This window comes from Ranitomeya variabilis, chromosome 2 (assembly GCF_051348905.1).
Source record: "Ranitomeya variabilis isolate aRanVar5 chromosome 2, aRanVar5.hap1, whole genome shotgun sequence".
NCBI lineage: Eukaryota > Metazoa > Chordata > Amphibia > Anura > Dendrobatidae > Ranitomeya > Ranitomeya variabilis.
This window is the reverse complement of record NC_135233.1, coordinates 853964267-853984982: the sequence shown is the minus strand read 5'-3', so window position 1 is coordinate 853984982 and position 20716 is coordinate 853964267. Positions and strand designations below refer to the sequence as shown.

Genomic DNA, 20716 nt, shown 5'->3' with positions numbered 1-20716 from the left:
ACTGTGTGATGCCATCATGCCAATATGGACCAAAATCTCTGAGGAATGCTTCCAGCACCTTGTTGAATCTATGCCACGAAGAATTGAGGCAGTTCTGAAGGCAAAAGGGGGTCCAACCCGTTACTAGCATGGTGTACCTAATAAAGTGGCCGGTGAATGTATATTTTATTTTTTAATATTTTTACCAACTTTATTTTTTACTTGCTTCAATAGTCTCCACGGGAGACTAGAAGCTGCACTTGTCCGATCGCCTCTGCTACATAGAGCATGGCTGCAGTCCTGCTCTATGTATCAGAAAAGCTCACTTGCTATGAGTGGCGACCACCGGGCGGTGCTCATAGCGATCCAGCAATGACAACCACAGGGGTCTCCTGCTGACCCCAGGTTGTCTTGCCATTGTCAACCCATCGGCGACCCGTGGTTGAGTGACACGGGCGCCGATGGGAGGGGGTAATGATGCGCTTCCTGCGCAAGCATGTTAAATGCATTTGACAGCGGCATTTAACTTGTTAACAGCTGCCGGTGAATCTCGATTCCACCTGCGGTTGTACCGGGCATGTGTCAGCTGATCAGATCAGCTGTCATGTGCTGGAAAAGGTGCGGGCTCATTGCCGAAGCCCGCACTGAACAGGGAGAGGCGTCCAATCAGTTTGCAGGACCTGTTTCAGCAGCCAAGTCAGTAATCTGTGGCTGTCAGGCACGAGACCTGCAAGCTGCCTCTTACCTTATGGCATCCTGAGCTCCTCTTTTGATGGTTTGACCTCCCTTCATTATGTATTGCTTTTGGCTTATGATTGGGCAATGTACTACTTAGGGAAAAATTGCATGTCCCCCACTGACAGCTCTGTAATAACATCAACTTGTACGTAATGAAAATGATCTCATTAGGTGCCAAATTATTTGATTAATATCTGCACAACAAAGTGGCAAAATAAGAAAAATGTAAAAAAAAATAATTTGCAAAGAGGCTACTATTACATTTTGCATCTAGTTCAACATGACAAAGTTGGTAAAAAGTTCTTTTTAACTGTAAAATATTTTATATCAATTAGGTGACGGACTACACTGTGATGATGTTAATGAATGTGAGACCAATAATAACTGCTCACCTAATGCAACCTGCAGTAACACAATAGGAAGTTTCATCTGTGCTTGTAATGATGGATTCTCAGGTAAGAAAATGAATAATTGCATTAAATCTCTTTGATTGTAAGTGGCATTGTCACTATCAGCGGCACTGATATCAGTGAGAGCTTGCAGTAGATTTCCCTTTACTCTTCCCATAAGGGTACCGTCTCACAAAACGATTTACCAATGATCACGACCAGCGATACGACCTGGCCGTGATCGTTGGTAAGTCGTTGTGTGGTCTCTGGGGAGCTGTCACACAGACAGCTCTCCAGCGACCAACGATGCCGAGGTCCCCGGGTAACCAGGGTAAACATCGGGCTACTAAGCGCAGGGCCGCGCTTAGTAACCCGATGTTTACCCTGGTTACCAAAAAAAACAAACAGTACATACTCACATTCCGGTGTCCGTCAGGTCCCTTGCCGTCTGCTTCCTGCACTGACTGACTGCCGGCCGTAAAGTGAAAGCAGAGCACGGCAGTGACGTCACCGCTGTGCTCTGCTTTCACTTTACGGACGGCAGTCAGTCAGTGCGGGAAGCAGACGGCAAGGGACCTGACGGACACCGGAATGTGAGTATGCACTGTTTGTTTTTTTTGGTAACGAGGGTAAACATCGGGTTACTAAGCGCGGCCCTGCGATTAGTAACCCGATGTTTACCCTGGTTACAAGCAAACGCATCGTTGGATCGGTGTCACACACACCGATCCAGCGATGACAGCGGGAGATCCAGCGACGAAAGAAAGTTCCAAACGATGTGCTACGACGTACGATTCTCAGCGGGGTCCCTGATCGCTGCTGCGTGTCAGACACGGCGATATCGTATGGATATCGCTGGAACGTCACGGATCATGCCGTCGTAGCGACAAAAGTGCCACTGTGAGACGGTACCCTAAGACGAAAGCTGGTGTCAGAAAAATAAACATTTTATTTCCTGGCACCGCGTGTTGTCACCTCGGCTTTGTGTCCCACTAAATAGAAGGTCAGAGACAGAAAGGAACTCAGAGTCCAAATGTAGATCCTTAGTTTGTTTCTCTGTAGTAAATGACTATCAGGGAGGATTTTGTACTCCTGAATTCTGTTTTGTAAAAAATAGACGTAGCGCCCAGACCGAGTGCTCAATGTAAAGCACCGTGTAAGTGTGAACCTAGCCTAACTGTGAGGAAATAGCCTCATTTGACTATAAAACCTTTTACATTGATCAGGTAACGGGACCCACTGTGATGATATTGATGAATGTGAGACCGGTAATACCTGCTCACCTAATGCCACCTGTAATAACACAATAGGAAATTACACCTGTGCCTGTAATGTTGGATTCTCAGGTAAGTCGTCATTTTCCGGGTATTGAATTCTAATAATTATAAACAGATAAAGCCTTGGTTCTACTAAAAATCTGATGGAATAAACTGCTGTTCTGGCTTATTGACATGTCATACATGATCTCTTATTTGTCTCCACTTATTAATTAACTCTTGTTTCTGATTTGCACAATAATAAATTGTTGGAATGTTTCAGGAATAATATTACACTTTCACATTTACCTCTGATGTTACAGATGTAGCATACTTTACCTTAACACATACTACATTAAACGGGTTGTCCCCTTTCAGTTACATTTTGATAGCAGACAGCTATAGAAGAAAACAACCTGAGCTGAACTCTCCTTCCCTGTGTCCACCAGTGAGTTCCCACCTCTGCTCCCAGTGTCATTGGCTGAAGCAATGAAGTCATGGCTACAGAGCAACAGCGAATCAGAGAGCTCAGTGGCTCTGACTGGGGCTTTCTCATGTTCCATTTTTGTTTTTTATAGTAAACTGTACTCAACTACAAAATGTAACTGAACAGTGAGGATATCCCCTTTAACAATGGCATGTTATAGAAAGCTGCAACTGGACACTTAAAGGGAAGCTCTCAGGTCACAAATGCCCTCCATCTTGGCAGCATTCACCTATGTATGATTAAACAGCCTGTCTATCCAGCCCTGTATAACATAATTCAATCTCCATTTCCTATGCTAATGAGGGCTTTGACTAGTAGATAGTGTGTTAGTTCTCCAGACTAATCAGCCCTCTTTCCATGTTATGATGTCCCTGTGAGCGTGATAACATAATTTATCAGTGTCATCACCAGCTCATGTAAAACTCGTGCATGAGCGCTGCTCCTTTCGGCAGTGTCATGTAAGAAGATAGACCGGACTGGGGGTACCTCTCTTGCATCAGGTTCCGAAACTGTCGGGGCTGTCACCATTGTTTCCAGGGGGAAAGCTTTCCAACCCGGACCGACCTTTGCACTTGATAGTATGGGGCATAACGTTGATAAAAGGCTCTTTGCGCTGGAAAAAAGGGGCAGACTTGGCAGGAAGAAGCGCTCAGCAGGGGAAGGTCAGTTCTCCGCTCTCTGAGCATCGTGTGAGGTCAGGCCCACACTGTAGACTCCCCACATATGGTTACACTGACTGTGGACAAACCTCTGCCGGGTACCCGTTATCCACCGTGACCGCAAGTTACAGACGCTCCAGGCTGGTGGTTATTGTGTGCATGCCACCTAAGACAGACCAGGTGACTCAGCCAGAACTGTGTCATAGCTCATACCTCCTCCGAGCTGTGTCACGCTCTGGCGGTTTGGCAGACTGTTTTGCACCCCATACGACGAACCGTGGATTCAGGACCCCACTTGGAACAACGAGGATTCTTCGTTATCGCCGGGAACCGGACCTCCAGTTTCTACAGGATGAAACCAGAGCCATCACACGCCAGTTGAGTAGGTGCCACCATTGGAACTTAAGGCTCTGCAGCCAGGAAGCCGGAGGAGTGATAAGTTAAAACTTTTATGAACAGTTGCTTAATTTGTTACCATGCCCCTCATTCATATCGTGCTATTATTCACCCTCATACCCTCTACAGAACCCATTACCTCCCTGCGTGGAGTACACCCCTGTTAATAAACCAGGCAACTCTGGCTCTGACTCCTGTCATTTACTGCATCCCACTACCTGCTCACAGCTACAGGGTCTTTTAAACAGTGTGTACCCTTCCAGGCTTCTGATCCGCACTGCACATAACTAGAAGTTCAGAAGATGGCTTCCAGTCATACGCACTATGCCTCTGAAGTCGGTCTGTGGATGAGCTGGCGATGATGCCCACAGGGGCGTAATAACATGGAAAGAGGGCTGACTACTGTGGGGCAACTAATGCCCTATCTACTAGTCAAAGCCCTCATTAGCATAGGAAATGGGGATATTATAATTGCTTTTTTATGCATTTATCTAACTGAATTACGCTATGCAGGACTGGTTATTCAGTGAGCTTAACCCTACAGAGGTGAATGCTGCTGCGTTGGGGGCATGGGGGACCTGTCATGTTTGGTGTCAAGTTACAGTATTTTGTAGTAAAATATCTTGCTGCATCGTGGTATGTGCTACATCTGTATATCCTCAGTAAACTGTGATTAATTATATATTCATCAGGTAACGGGACCCACTGTGATGATATTGATGAATGTGAGACCAGTAATATCTGCTCATCTGATGCAACCTGCACTAACACAAAAGGAAGTTTCATCTGTACTTGTAATGATGGATTCTCAGGTAAGAAAATTAATAATTACGTTTAATTATCGCTTTGATATGAAAGTGGCATTGTCACTATCAGTGGCACTGATATCAGTGAGAGCTTGCAGTAGCTCTTCCTTTATTCTTCCCATAAGAAAATATAAATAGCCTCAATTAACTGTAAAACTTTTTACATTGATCAGGTAACGGGACCCACTGTGATGATATTGATGAATGTCAGACCGGTAATACCTGCTCACCTGATGCAACCTGCACTAACGATATAGGAAATTACAGCTGCTCTTGTAAGAATGGATTCTCAGGTGAGTTCTTATTGATTTTTGCTTACACCTTTCTTTAATTGGTTGTTCACCCCTGCACAATCAGTTCTAAACTGCTAAAGAGCGCAAACGTCTGTTCTGATGTAATGGTAAAGGATTCTGATTGGCTGCAGTAGTCACATGACAAAACAATGTCACATGGTCATCAGAAGAGCTGTCTTTCGAGAAGTCAAGATGTGTTTTTCTATTTCGCATGGCCCCTCTGTAACAGTTAAGAAGAGTTGTCCAGTAATGGATGAATCATGTAACTGTTTATAAAAGTGCAGTTACTGATAAAGTCTTCTACATAAGTATCCTGACTAAAATGCATACAATGAGGTGTACTTACAATTATATGAAAAAGTTTGGGCACCCCTATTAATCTTAAGCTTAGTGTTCTATAAAAATTGTTTTTTTTTGCAACAGCTATTTCAGTTTCATATATCTAATAACTGTTGGACACATAGGAACATAGTAAGGAAATGGAAGAACACAGGTACAGTTCTTGTTAAGGCCAGAAGTGGCAGGCCAAGAAAAACATCAGAAAGGCAGAGAAGAAGAATGGTGAGATCAGTCAGGGACAATCCTCAGACCATCTCCAGAGAGCTGCAGCATCAACTTGCTGCAGATGGTGTCACTGTGCATCGGTCAACTATACAACGCACTGTGTTTTTTTGCCGCCATGCCTAATGCCTTTTTGTATTACCAAACAGCTCAATCTTGGTTTCATAAGTCCACAGGACCTTCTTCCAAAAAGAAATTGGCTTCTCCAAATGTGCTTTTGCATACCTCAGCCGACTCTGTTTGTGGCATGCTTGCAGAAACGGCTTCTTTCGCATCACTCTCCCATACAGCTTCTTCTTGTGCAAAGTGCGTTGTATAGCACAGTGACACCTGTCATGTTCCCAATGGCAGGGAATTAAACACATAACACGGGCAAAAACAGGACGAGCTCTAGGGTGATGGAACCTGAGCTGACCGCGATCCTGAACCTCAACACTCAACTAACAGCAGCCGGGGAACGTTCCTGGGGGGACTCTAGACGTCTCGCGCCAGCCGGAGATCTAGCTACCCCTATCAGAAGAATCACAGACCTATCTTGCCTCCAGAGAAATATTCCCACAGAAATAGCAGCCCCCCACATATAATGACGGTGAAATGAGAGGAAGGCACAAACGTAGTTATGAAAACAGATTCAGCAAAATGAGGCCCGCTTAAGCTAGATAGCAGAGGATACAAAAGGTGAACTGCGCGGTCAGCTTAAAACCCTTCAAAATACCATCCTGAAATTACTTGAACTCATGTGCCAACTCATGGTACATGAGTGGTAATTTCAGCCCACTAGAGCAACCAGCAGCAGAGAATTACATATCTGCAAGCTGGACTAAAAACATGAAGGCAAACATGAAACAGGGAAATCCAGACTTAGCTTGTCTTGAAGGCCTAGGAGCAGGTAGCAAAGGTAACAGAGACACACTGATACATTGATAGCCGGCAAGGGAATGACAGGAAAGCCAGGTTAAATAGGAAACACGCAGCCTCTGATGGACAGGTGGAAACCAGAGACCGCAACCCACCAAAGTCACCCAGTACCAGTTGTAACCACCAGAGGGAGCCCAAAAACAGAATCCACAACAGTACCCCCCCTTGAGGAGGGGTCACCGAACCCTCACGAGAACCCCCAGGGCGATCAGGATGAGCTCTATGGAAGGCGCGGACCAAATCAGTCGCATGAACATCAGAGGCGACCACCCAGGAATTATCCTCCTGACCATAACCCTTCCACTTAACCAAATACTGGAGTTTACGTCTGGAAACACGAGAATCCAAGATCTTCTCAACAACATACTCCAATTCTCCCTCCACCAGCACCGGAGCAGGAGGCTCAACCGAAGGAACAATGGGTACCTCATACCTCTGTAATAACGACCGATGGAACACATTATGAATAGCAAACGATGCTGGGAGATCCAAACGAAAAGATACAGGGTTAAGAATCTCCAAGATCTTATAAGGACCAATGAACCGAGGCTTGAACTTAGGAGAAGAGACCTTCATAGGGACAAAACGAGAAGACAACCACACCAAGTCCCCAACAAGAAGTCGGGGACCCACGCGGCGACGGCGATTAGCAAACTGCTGAGTCTTCTCCTGAGACAACTTCAAATTGTCCACCACCTGATTCCAAATCTGATGTAGCCTGTCCACCACCACGTCCACTCCAGGACAATCCGAAGGCTCCACCTGACCAGAGGAAAAACGAGGATGAAACCCCGAATTACAATTAATTTGGAGAAACCAAAGTAGCAGAACTAGCCCGATTATTAAGGGCAAATTCGGCCAGTGGCAAAAAGGCAACCCAGTCATCTTGATCAGCAGAAACAAAACACCTTAAATAAGTTTCCAAGGTCTGATTAGTTCGCTCCGTCTGGCCATTCGTCTGAGGATGGAATGCAGACGAGAAAGACAAATCAATGCCCATCTTAGCACAAAACGTCCGCCAAAATCTAGACACAAACTGGGATCCCCTGTCAGAAACGATATTCTCCGGAATCCCATGCAAACGAACCACGTTCTGAAAAAATAAAGGGACCAACTCAGAGGAGGAAGGCAACTTAGGCAAGGGTACCAAATGAACCATCTTAGAAAAGCGGTCACACAGAACCCAGATAACGGACATTTTCTGTGAGACAGGGAGATCTGAAATAAAATCCATGGAAATGTGCGTCCAAGGCCTCTTCGGGATAGGCAAGGATAACAACCACCCACTGGCCCGAGAACAGCAAGGCTTAGCCCGAGCACACACTTCACAAGACTGCACAAAGGTGCGCACATCCCTTGACAAGGAAGGCCACCAAAAAGACCTGGCCACCAAGTCTCTAGTACCAAATATTCCAGGATGACCAGCCAACACAGAAGAATGGACCTCGGAGATGACTCTACTGGTCCAATAATCCGGAACAAACAGTCTTTCTGGTGGACAACGATCAGGTTTATCCGCCTGAAACTCCTGCAATGCACGTCGCAAGTCTGGGGAGACGGCGGACAATATTACCCCATCCCTAAGGATACCAGTAGGCCCAGAGTCTCCAGGAGAGTCAGGCACAAAACTCCTGGAAAGAGCATCTGTCTTCACATTCTTTGAACCTGGCAGGTATGAAACCACAAAATTGAAACGAGAAAAAAACAACGACCAACGAGCCTGTCTAGGATTCAGACGCCTGGCAGACTCAAGGTAAATCAGATTTTTGTGATCAGTCAAGACCACCACACGATGTCTAGCACCCTCAAGCCAATGACGCCACTCCTCAAATGCCCACTTCATGGCCAAAAGCTCCCGATTACCCACATCATAATTGCGCTCGGCGGGCGAGAATTTTCTAGAGAAGAATGCACATGGCTTCATCGCCGAGCCATCGGAACTTCTCTGTGACAAAACCGCCCCCGCTCCAATCTCGGAAGCATCAACCTCAACCTGAAAAGGAAGTGAAACATCTGGTTGACATAACACAGGAGCAGAAGAAAACCGGCGCTTAAGTTCCTGAAAGGCCTCCACAGCCGTAGGAGACCAATTAGCAACATCAGCACCCTTTTTAGTCAAATCAGTCAAAGGTTTAACAACACTGGAAAAAATAGTAATGAACCGACGATAAAAATTTGCAAAACCCAAGAACTTCTGAAGACTCTTAACAGATGTAGGTTGTGTCCAGTCACAAATCGCCTGAACCTTGACGGGATCCATCTCAATAGTAGAAGGAGAAAAAATGTACCCCAAAAAAGAAATCTTCTGGACTCCGAAGAGACATTTTGAGCCCTTCACAAACAGAGAATTGGCCCGCAGGACTTGAAACACCTTCCTGACCTGTAGAACATGAGACTCCCAGTCATCAGAAAACACCAAAATATCATCCAAATACACAATCATAAACTTATCCAGATATTCACGGAAAATATTGTGCATAAAGGACTGAAAGACTGAAGGAGCATTAGAAAGTCCAAAAGGCATTACCAAATACTCAAAATGGCCCTCAGGCGTATTAAATGCGGTTTTCCACTCATCACCCTGCTTTATCCGCACAAGATTATACGCACCGCGAAGATCTATCTTAGTGAACCACCTAGCCCCCTTAATGCGAGCAAACAAATCAGTCAATAATGGCAATGGATACTGATATTTGACTGTAATCTTATTCAGAAGGCGATAATCTATACAAGGCCTCAGGGAACCATCTTTTTTTGCCACGAAAAAAAAAACCTGCTCCCAGAGGGGACGAAGATGGACGAATATGTCCCTTTTCCAAGGACTCCTTAATATAATTCCGCATAGCAGTATGCTCTGGCACTGACAGATTAAATAAACGACCCTTAGGGAACTTACTGCCAGGAATTAATTCTATAGCACAGTCACAATCCCTATGAGGAGGGAGCGAATTGAGCTTAGGCTCCTCAAAAACATCCCGATAGTCAGACAAAAACACAGGGACCTCAGAAGGAGTAGATGAAGCGATTGAAATCAGAGGTGCATCATCATGAACCCCCTGACATCCCCAGCTTAACACAGACATTGTTTTCCAATCCAGGACTGGATTATGAGTTTGTAACCATGGCAGACCAAGCACTAGTACATCATGTAAATTATACAGTACAAGGAAGCGAATCACCTCCTGATGAACGGGAGTCATGCGCATGGTCACTTGTGTCCAGTACTGCGGTTTATTCATAGCCAATGGTGTAGAGTCAATTCCCTTCAAAGGAATAGGAACTTCCAGAGGCTCCAGACTAAAACCGCAGCGTTTGGCAAATGACCAATCCATAAGACTCAGGGCAGCGCCCGAATCCACATAGGCATCGACGGAAATGGATGACAGTGAACAAATCAGAGTTACAGACAAAATGAACTTAGACTGCAGAGTACTAATGGCAAAAGATTTATCAACCTTTTTTGTGCGTTTAGAGCATGCTGATATAACATGAGCTGAATCACCACAATAAAAACACAATCCATTTTTCCGCCTATAATTTTGCCGTTCACTTCTGGACTGAATTCTATCACATTGCATAGTCTCAGGTGCCTGTTCAGAAGACACCGCCAACTGGTGCACAGGTTTGCGCTCCCGTAAACGCCGATCAATCTGAATGGCCATAGCCATAGACTCATTCAGACCTGTAGGCGCAGGGAACCCCACCATAATATCCCTAATGGCCTCAGAAAGACCATCTCTGAAGTTTGCAGCCAGGGCGCACTCATTCCACTGAGTAAGCACCGACCATTTTCGAAATTTTTGACAATATACTTCCGCTTCATCATGCCCCTGAGAGAGGGCTAATAAAGCCTTTTCAGCCTGAATCTCCAGGTTAGGTTCCTCATAGAGCAATCCCAGTGCCAGAAAAAACGCATCCACACTGAGCAATGCAGGATCCCCTGGTGCCAATGCAAATGCCCAATTCTGAGGGTCGCCCCGCAGGAAAGATATAACAATCTTGACCTGCTGAGCAGGGTCTCCAGAGGAGCGAGATTTCAAAGAAAGAAACAATTTGCAATTGTTCCTGAAATTCAGGAAGGTAGATCTATCTCCAGAAAAAAACTCTGGAATAGGAATTCTAGGTTCAGACATAGGAGTGTGAACAACAAAATCCTGTATGTTTTGAACTTTTGCAGCAAGATTATTCAGGCTGGAAGCCAAACTCTGGACATCCATGTTAAACAGCTAAGGTCAGAGCCATTCAAGGGTTAAGAGGAGGTAAGAAGCAGCTAGACAGCAATTAAGGGCTAGGCAGCAAAACTCTGAGGGAAAAAAAAAAAATTCCCTTCAACACTTCTTTTTCTCCTGCTTCAGCCCAAACAATTAACACTTTGTGGGCCGGCTATACTGTCATGTTTCCAATGGCAGGGAATTAAACACATAACATGGGCAAAAACAGGACGAGCTCTAGGGTGATGGAACCTGAGCTGACCGCGATCCTGAACCTCAACACTCAACTAACAGCAGCCGGGGAACGTTCCTGGGGGGACTCTAGACGTCTCGCGCCAGCCGGAGATCTAGCTACCCCTATCAGAAGAATCACAGACCTATCTTGCCTCCAGAGAAATATTCCCACAGAAATAGCAGCCCCCCACATATAATGACGGTGAAATGAGAGGAAGGCACAAACATAGTTATGAAAACAGATTCAGCAAAATGAGGCCCGCTTAAGCTAGATAGCAGAGGATACAAAAGGTGAACTGCGCGGTCAGCTTAAAACCCTTCAAAATACCATCCTGAAATTACTTGAACTCATGTGCCAACTCATGGTACATGAGTGGTAATTTCAGCCCACTAGAGCAACCAGCAGCAGAGAATTACATATCTGCAAGCTGGACTAAAAACATGAAAGCAAACATGAAACAGGGAAATCCAGACTTAGCTTGTCTTGAAGGCCTAGGAGCAGGTAGCAAAGGTAACAGAGACACACTGATACATTGATAGCCGGCAAGGGAATGACAGGAAAGCCAGGTTAAATAGGAAACACCCAGCCTCTCATGGACAGGTGGAAACCAGAGACTGCAACCCACCAAAGTCACCCAGTACCAGTTGTAACCACCAGAGGGAGCCCAAAAACAGAATCCACAACAGACACCATCTGCAGCAAGTTGATGCTGCAGCTCTCTGGAGATGGTGTGAGGATTGTCCCTGACTGATCTCACCATTCTTCTCTGCCTTTCTGATGTTTTTCTTGGCCTGCCACTTCTGGCCTTAAAAAGAACTGTACCTGTGTTCTTCCATTTCCTTACTATGTTCCTCACAGTGGAAATTGACAGGTTAAACCTCTGAGACAGCTTTTTGTATCCTTCCCCTGAACAACTATGTTGAATAATCTTTGTTTTCAGATCATTTGACAGTTGTTTTGAGGAGCCCATGATGCCACTCTTCAGAAGAGATTCACACAGGAGAACAACTTGCAAGTGGCCACTTTAAGTAGCTTTTCTCATGATTGCATACACCTAGCTATGAAGTTCAAAGCTCAATGAGGTTACAAAACCAAAAAAAGTGCTTTAGTAAGTCAGTAAAAAGTAGGTAGGAGTATTTAAAACAAGAAAATGATAAGGGTGCCCATACTTATGCACCTGTGAAATTGTACAATAAACCTCATTTCAAGGCAGAAACATTACTGTGTCCAACAGTTATTAGATATATGAAACTGAAATAGCTGTTGCAAAAAAAACAATTTTTATAAAACATTAAGCTTAAGATTAATAGGGGTGCCCAAACTTTTTCATATAACTGTATTAATGGGTGTCAAAAGCAAAATGGGCCGGACTGCCCATCTGGCAATTCTGGCAAATGCCGAAGGGCCTGTCTGGTCATGGGCCACCTTTTCTGCTATGTTGTTAACAGAATCAGTATTCTCAAGACACCCATACTGTTAAGAGTTATGACAGAGCACAAAGTCCCTGACTCCGTCACTTACCCCAGCAGGCCATGGGTATCCTTAGAAATATTGATCTTGTAGTAAATCTTGCTTTCTTCCATCTGGGGTAATATTAGTAAAATATCCCATCTGGTGCTTGGGGATGGAGACCGCATGGGCCTTTGTGATTTCAAATGCCAGGGCTGAATTTCAGCCTCAGTGCGTACCTGGGTAAGCCTGGGTGTACATGTGAAACAAAACTTTGATATACTGCTGTGCCATAGAAAGGTAACATCATGCTTATATGAAATAAAAAAATAATATATTAGCTCTTATAAAGATAATGTAACTCCTTCTTTCATATATAAAGTATTAACAGTTCAAATTTAGGGGAAATAACCTTTAGTTCAGTCTTATCGGCACTTCATACGCGAACCATAACTTATGCCAAATTATTTTGACCATATTGGTTGTGACTTTCCAAATAACAACTTGCAATATATGTTTTCAGTAGTAAATATTTATTTTTACATATACGTCTATTGTTAGATCCTCTGATAACTGTGACACATGTTACATTGATCAGGTAACGGGACCCACTGTGAGGATATTGATGAATGTGAGACCAATAATTCTTGCTCACCCAATGCCACCTGTAATAACACAATAGGAAATTACACCTGTGCCTGTAATGTTGGATTCTGGGGTGAGTTCAGACTTATTTTCATTGAATCCTGTTTTTTACTATACTTTAGTGTAAAGTTCATTATGCTGTGCAGCAGGGATCCCACCAGAAATCTATTTGATGTGTATTTTTGTCAATCTGTAAAATAGAATTTAATAACAATAAAATAATCCTTTATTTTAAGTTCCATAAATATGTTCCTTTCATCATTATACATCATTCATTACATTATGCTCTTTTCCCAGGTGATGGATATGACTGTGAGGCTCTGACACCATGTACAGATGCCAGTAACTGTTCTACTAATGCAACGTGTAGTAATATAGCAGGAGGCCTCTTTTGTACTTGTAATGATGGATACCAAGGTAATCACTTATCACTAGAGATGTCTGTATGTACAACCTTTCTCAGGATGCCATCTGCAGTTAATAGCTCCCCAATATCAATGACAAAACCGTAAGTGACACATACCAGTGCGGACACAGACAGAAAAGGTCCCTGGTCAAGAACAGCATATGGGCCGATTGCCTTCCAACAACTCATCATAGTGCACCCATTTACATGTCTGTGAATGAAGCTGCTTCTGGCTGTGGAGGCGGTAGTGGCCCCTTTACCACTTGGGCCCCTGTGCGGTTGCACCAATAATAAGTCCGTCCCTGATATGTATATTTAGGATTATTTTACACTGACGGACGGGGCTGTAACATTCTGTATATTAATGATGTGTGAGGCTGTCAGACACAATATTTGCATTTCGTATTTTCATAGATTGATTTTACCAGTAGTTTTTTCTTCTCAATGACTAAAATAAGGTGACTTCGATGCAAACTTCTGTAACTTAGCTTTATATTACTGAGAGACTTTGGCTGCAGATTGTCCAACACAATTTAGCACCGTCCAATGATCCTATATTACCATATTGTAAGACAAGTGTGGATGAGCTCTTAATCACAGACTTCAGTAATAAGTCATCATTTCTGTGTTGTGATCAGGTAATGGGTCATATTGTGCTGATATTGATGAATGTGGAGGAAAGAACAACTGTTCATCTGACGCCAACTGTATCAACACAGTGGGAAGTTATATCTGTACATGTAATGCTGGATTCACAGGTAAGGAGAATACATCAGCTATATGGGAAAGTAATGGAAGTGACAGGATTATGTTAGTTAAGGCCACACCAGAGAAGATGCAATCAATATTATGTACCTTCTAGAGATGGTGCAAATCAGTTCACAGGACCTGTTTCAGCAGCCAAGTCAGTTAGTAATCTGTGGCTGTCAGGCAGGAGACCTGCGAGAGCTGCCTCTTACCTTATAGCATCCCGAGCTCCTCTTTTGATTAGATGGTTTGGCCTCCCTTCATTATTGTGTTTTTACATTGTGCCAGGCCAACTTATAAAAAAGAACAGCTGCAGATGCTGCAGGTAGGAGACAATATTCATGGCTCTTGTCTGACAGTCCCAAATTTCTGATGTGACCATCGGACCAGGTCTTGTGACTCAATTCGCACCATGTCTAGTATCTTTCCTTAGAGCAGCATATATGGGGACTGGGAAATCTGCTGTTTCCTTCATGATTTCTCTAAATTTACCTTTATTCTTCCTAAAGCAAGAGAACATATCAAAACCTGTTTCATTTGTGATCTCAATGGTTTTTCAGTTGAGAGCAAATAATATATGTAGATTAAAACATTTTTATTATCACATCTACCTATAATGTTATGTCATTAATTAAAGAGGACCTTTTACCGATTGTACTAGTGGTTGCAGAGCAGATTGTTATTTTTTTAATTTCACCTCTTCATTGTGATGATATTAGTAATCATCATATTTGGCACCTATTGAGTTAACTTTTATTAATTCCAAAACAGCGTTATCAGAGATTTCACTGGGGGTGTTTACTTCTTACCCATCTATGATTCTAACCAATCATAATTAGGAAGGACTACTGCTGAATAAGATGTATTGAAAGCCTGTTCTGCTGTCACAGCAAATGGAATACAAGTTGCCAGGTTTCCGTGAGAACAACAGACGTAAATGTGATTACGGACATCTCTGAGCTGTGAATTCCAGACAGGAATTTTGGGGATATCAACAGTACAACATAGTTAACAGTGCTATGAGAGGAGGAGAGATCATAGAAGGGTTCCTGATGTGACACTGCTAAACTCAGCTGTGCTGCCCCTCCTTCCTCACTGACTGCTATGACTTTATCTGCAATGTGTCAGTCATCTGTGCTCTACTCCCAGCACTTTCTAATCATACACAAGGTTAAATCAGGAGATCAGGGCTGTATGTCATTACATTTGAGATACTGAGCAGCATATTTTAAGCTATTGTGGTGCGTGTTCTTTTTCTGAGATATATTGCTTTCGGCTTATGATTCGGCAATGTACTACATAGGGAAAAAGTACCTGTCCCCCACTGAAAGCTCTGTAATAATGACAAGTTGGACTTAATGAAAATGATCTCATTGAGTCATTAGACGCCAAATCATTTGATAGCTGATATCTGCAAAAAAGAGCGGCAAAATAAAATAAACATTTTTAATTTGCTCTGAGGCTACTATTACATTTTGCGTCTAGTTCAACATGACAAAGTTGGCGAAAAGTACTTTTTAACTGTAAAACATTTTATAATAATTAGGTGACGGACTCGACTGTGATGATATTGATGAATGTGAGACTAATAATATCTGCTCACCTGATGCGTCCTGCACTAACACAATAGGAAATTACACCTGTGCCTGTAATGTTGGATTCTCAGGTAAGTCGTGATTTTCCGGGTATTGTATTCTAATAATTATAAACAGATAAAGCCATGGTTCTATTACAAATCTGATATAATAAACTGCAGGTCAGTCTAATCGACATGTCATACATGATCTCTTATTTGTTTCCAGTCATTAATTAATTCTTGTTTTTAATTTGCACAATAATAACTTGTTGATGTTTAAGGAATAATTTTTCACTTTCACATTTACCTCTGATGTTACAGATGTAGCATACTTTAGCTTAACACATACTGCATTAAATGGGTTGTTCCCTTTCAGTTACATTTCGATAGCAGACGGTAATAGAAGAAAACAAACCGAGCTGAACTTTCCTTCCCTGTGTCCACCAGTGAGTTCCTACCTCTGCTCCTAGTGCCATTGGCTGAAGCAATGAAGTCATGGCTACAGAGCATTTCGGCAGTGTCACAGTGTCTTTGAAGTCGGATGTACCCTTCCAGGCTTCTGAGGCGCACTGTACATGACTGGATGTTCAGAAGATGGCTTCCAGTTATGCGAACTTATGCCTCCGACGCCGGGCTGTGGATAAGCTGGTGATGATGCCCACAAGGATATGATAACATGGAAAGAGGGCTGACTAGTCTGGGGCAACTAACCCCTTATCTACTAGTCAAAGACCTCATTTGGATAGTGATCGGGGACATTGTAATTGCTTTTTCTATACTTTAATATAACTAAATTACGCTATACAGGACTGGTTATTTAGGGAGCTTAAACATACGGAGATGAATGCTGCTCGTTTGGGGGCATGGGGAGCCTGCCAGGTTACCTTTAACATAACAAAGGCTAATAAACATGTCATGTTTGGTGTCAGGTATGGTGATATGCTACCTGAGTGTGTTGGGGGACACTCGCTTGGCACGGGATTCAAGCACAAAGGCACGATTTTTGCACACAAATCAGTCCATACGGTTTATTGCCTTGTCATAAACCGCACCGTAAATCAGGTTACACATAGTCCATTTAACTTTACATGATATGGCTTTAACTCATTAGCCACATGTTATCCATTTACAGCAACTAATCACGCTGGTCCTCTCCTGACCAGTTGCCGTGGGTTACCACACAGTTCGTAGAACATAACAAGCACCAACAGTCTATGGAGGTACCTTACGGGAGCTCCTGCTCCACCTGCTGATTTCTTGTCAGTCCACTCTTCTGGGAAAAGCTGCCTCATGGGGATCACCAACTTGCCTGGCTGGCACACCTTAGTCAGTCCAGACCCACCAAAGGACGGTAGCTACCCCAACACTGATCGTCCAGGTCCACAGACTCAGAACCACGATCACACTGTGCTCTTCAGGACGTCCATCCCACCTGGAACCATCCAACACAGAGGCATGTGGCCTGTCCAGGTGCTGTTCAGGACATTAGTCCAACACCCCAGGCCACCAGGTCCATGTGACCCACACCCTGGTCACATTATCTAGGTGTAACCACTCCCCTGGGTGGGAGTGTGGGTGTGTGTGTGGGTAGTTTGTCCCACCCATCTCACATAACTAGCCCTGCCAACCTCCCATTATAAACGTACAAAATACTTGTGGGACTATAGGTCCCAGAACACCACATCGTTTCAGGCTGGCAGCGCAGAGTCTCCTCCTCTGTGACACACATATCGGCCATTCACCACAATGCTGGACTTTGTCACGTCATCACATCCATGCATGTAACTGCCATGCATTCTCACAGCCTCAACACGCCTCTGTGCGTATCCTGCAGCACACCCCCTGGCTGTAACGGGGGTCACTGCACCACATAGGTTACAGTTTTTTTGTATTAAAGGGAACCTGTCACCACGTTTTTGGAAGATGGGATAAAAATAGCGTTAAATAGGGGCAGAGATGGGCATTACATTAGTGTGTTTGTTATGCGTTTATTACCCACCTAAGTTGCCGAAATACGTTTGCAAAGTCTCCGTTTTCGCCTGTCAATCAGGCTGGTCTGGTCAAAAGGGCCTCTTGTCTTCTCCCAGATTTTGCGTAGTTTTCCGTTGGTGGCGTAGTGGTGTGCGCATGCCCAAAGTCCCGAATCCTCTGCCAGGGGATTTAAAAGAGCGCGCTGTTTGTTTTCATTGGTGATCGGTGGGCGCGGCCATCTTCCTTTGGCCGCGCGTGCGCAGAAGCGGCGCTCTGCTGGCCGCGGCTTCAGGAAAATGGCCGCGGGATGCCGCGCGTGCGCAGATGGATATCGCGGCGGCCATTTTCCTGAAGCCGCGGCCAGCAGAGCGCCGCTTCTGCGCACGCGCGGCCAAAGGAAGATGGCCACGCCCACCGATCACCAATGAAAACGAACAGCGCGCTCTTTTAAATCCCCTGGCAGAGGATTCGGGACCTTGGGCATGCGCACACCACTACGCCACCAACGGAAAACTACGCAAAATCTGGGGGAAGACAACGCCCTTTTGACCAGACCAGCCTGATTGACAGGCGAAAACGGAGACTTTGCAAACGTATTTCGGCAACTTAGGTGGGTAATAAACGCATAACAAACACACTAATGTAATGCCCACCTCTGCCCCTATTTAACGCTATTTTTATCCCATCTTCCAAAAACGTGGTGACAGGTTCCCTTTAAAATAACTTGCAGCATTGTGGTATGTGCTACATCTGTATATCCTCAGTAAACTGTGATTAATTATATATTCATCAGGTAACGGGACCGACTGTGATGATATTGATGAATGTGAGACCAATAATAACTGCTCACCTAATGCCACCTGCGCTAACACAGTAGGGAATTACAGCTGTACTTGTAAGGATGGATTCTCAGGTAAGAAAATGAATAATTAGATTAAATTATCACTTTGATATGAAAGTAGCATTGTCACTATCAGTGGCACTGATATCAGTGAGAGCTTGCAGTAGATTAACCTTTATTCTTCAGACAGAGTGCTCACTATAAAGCATCGTGTAAGTGTGAACCTAGCCTAAGGGTACCGTCTCACTATACGATTTACCAACGATCACGACCTGCGATACGACCTGGCCGTGATCGTTGGTAAGTCGTTGTGTGGTCGCTGGGGAGCTGTCACACAGACCGCTCTCCAGCGACCAACGATGCCGAGGTTCGCTGGTAACCAGGGTAAACATCGGGTTACTAAGCGCAGGGCCGCGCTTAGTAACCCAATGTTTACCGTGGTTACCAGCGTAAAAGTAAAAAAAAAAAAAACCGTACATACTCACCATCTGATGTCCGTCAGGTCCCTTGCCGTCTACTTCCCGCTCTGACTGAGTGCCGCCGTAAAGTGAAAGCAGATCACAGCTGCGACGTCACCGCTGTGATCTGCTCTCACTTTCCGGCCGGCAGACAGTCAGAGCGGGAAGCAGACTGCAAGGGACCTGACGGACACCGGAATGTATGTACGGTTTTTTTTTTTGTTTACTTTTACGCTGGTAACCACGGTAAACATCGGGTTACTAAGCGCGGCCCTGCGCTTAGTAACCCGATGTTTACCCTGGTTACAAGCAAACGCATCGCTGGATCGCTGTCACACACAACGATCCAGCGATGACAGCGGGAGATCCAGCGACGAAAGAAAGTTTCAAACGATCTGCTACGACGTACGATTCACAGCAGGGTCCCTGATCGCAGTAGCGTGTCAGACACTGCGAGATCGTAACTATATCGCTAGAACGTCACGAATCGTGCCGTCGTAGCGATGAAAATGCCACTGTGTGACGGTACCCTAACTGTAAATACAGTAAATATCCTCAATTGATTGTAAAACCTTTTACATTGATCAGGCAATGGGACCGACTGTGAGGATTTTGAGGATATTGATGAATGTCTGACTAGAAATGTCTGCTCACCTAATGCAACCTGCACTAACACAATAGGAAATTGCAGCTGTACTTGTAATGATGGATTCTCATTTGATTTCTGATTTGCTGTTGATTCCTTCTTACACCTTTCTTTAATGGGTTGTTCACCCCTGCACAATCAGTTCGTAACTGCTAATGAGAGCAGACTTCTGCTTTGACAGAATTGTAAACACTGCTGATTGGCTGCAGTGGTCACATGACATAACAATGTCGCATGGTCCGACAGGTGAAGATGTGTTTTTATATTCCATATTGCCCTTCAGCAGTTAAGAAGAGTTGTTCAGTATTGGACAATCCATGTAACTGTTTGCTAAAGTGCAGTTACTGACAAAGTCTGCTACATAAGTATCCTGACTATAATGCATTCAATGAGGTGTACTTATTAATGGCTGTCAAAAGCAAACAGGTGAGCCTAGGTGTATATGTTAAACAACAATTTGATTTACTGCTGTGCCATAGAAAGGTAACATCATGCTCATGAAATAGAAATATAATATCTTAAATCCTATAAAAAAATGTAATTCCTTCATAAATAAAGTATGAACAGTTGATACTAAGCAACATATTTTAACCCATTAACGACCTGGGGTATTTTTGGTTTTGCATTTTCATTTTTTGCTCCCCTTTTCCCAGAGCTATAAACTTTTTATTTTTTGGTCAAAATGGCCATGTGAGGGCCTGTTTTTTTGTGGGATGAGTTGTATTTTAAATGACCCCATTGGTTTTACCATGTCTTGTAATAGAAAACGGGAAAAAAATTCCAAGTGTGTTGAAATTCCCAAAAAAGTGCAATCTCACACTTGTTTTTTGTTTTGTTTTGTTTTGTTTTTTTAACTAGTTTCTCTAAATGCTAGAACTGATCGTTAGTGTTGAGCATTCCGATACCGCAAGTATCGGGTATCGGCCGATATTTGCTGTATCGGAATTCCGATACCGAGATCCGATATTTTTGTGGTATCGGGTATCGGTATCGAAACAACATTAATGTGTAAAATAAAGAATTAAAATAAAAAATATTGCTATACTCAC

At 43.9% G+C, this 20716-nt stretch overlaps 1 protein-coding gene across 1 annotated transcript in view; it reads left to right on the top strand.

Annotated features, from left to right (window-relative positions):
* The window catches only part of LOC143803981 (uncharacterized), a 521136-nt gene that overhangs the window by 334337 nt on the left and 166083 nt on the right, over positions 1 to 20716 (top strand). Inside the window, exons 89-97 of the mRNA XM_077281733.1 lie at positions 1053 to 1172; positions 2333 to 2452; positions 4597 to 4716; positions 4884 to 5003; positions 12976 to 13095; positions 13320 to 13439; positions 14067 to 14186; positions 15722 to 15841; positions 18516 to 18635. Coding sequence (XP_077137848.1) covers positions 1053 to 1172; positions 2333 to 2452; positions 4597 to 4716; positions 4884 to 5003; positions 12976 to 13095; positions 13320 to 13439; positions 14067 to 14186; positions 15722 to 15841; positions 18516 to 18635 — 1080 coding nt within the window. The remainder of the gene's footprint in view (positions 1 to 1052; positions 1173 to 2332; positions 2453 to 4596; positions 4717 to 4883; positions 5004 to 12975; positions 13096 to 13319; positions 13440 to 14066; positions 14187 to 15721; positions 15842 to 18515; positions 18636 to 20716) is intronic.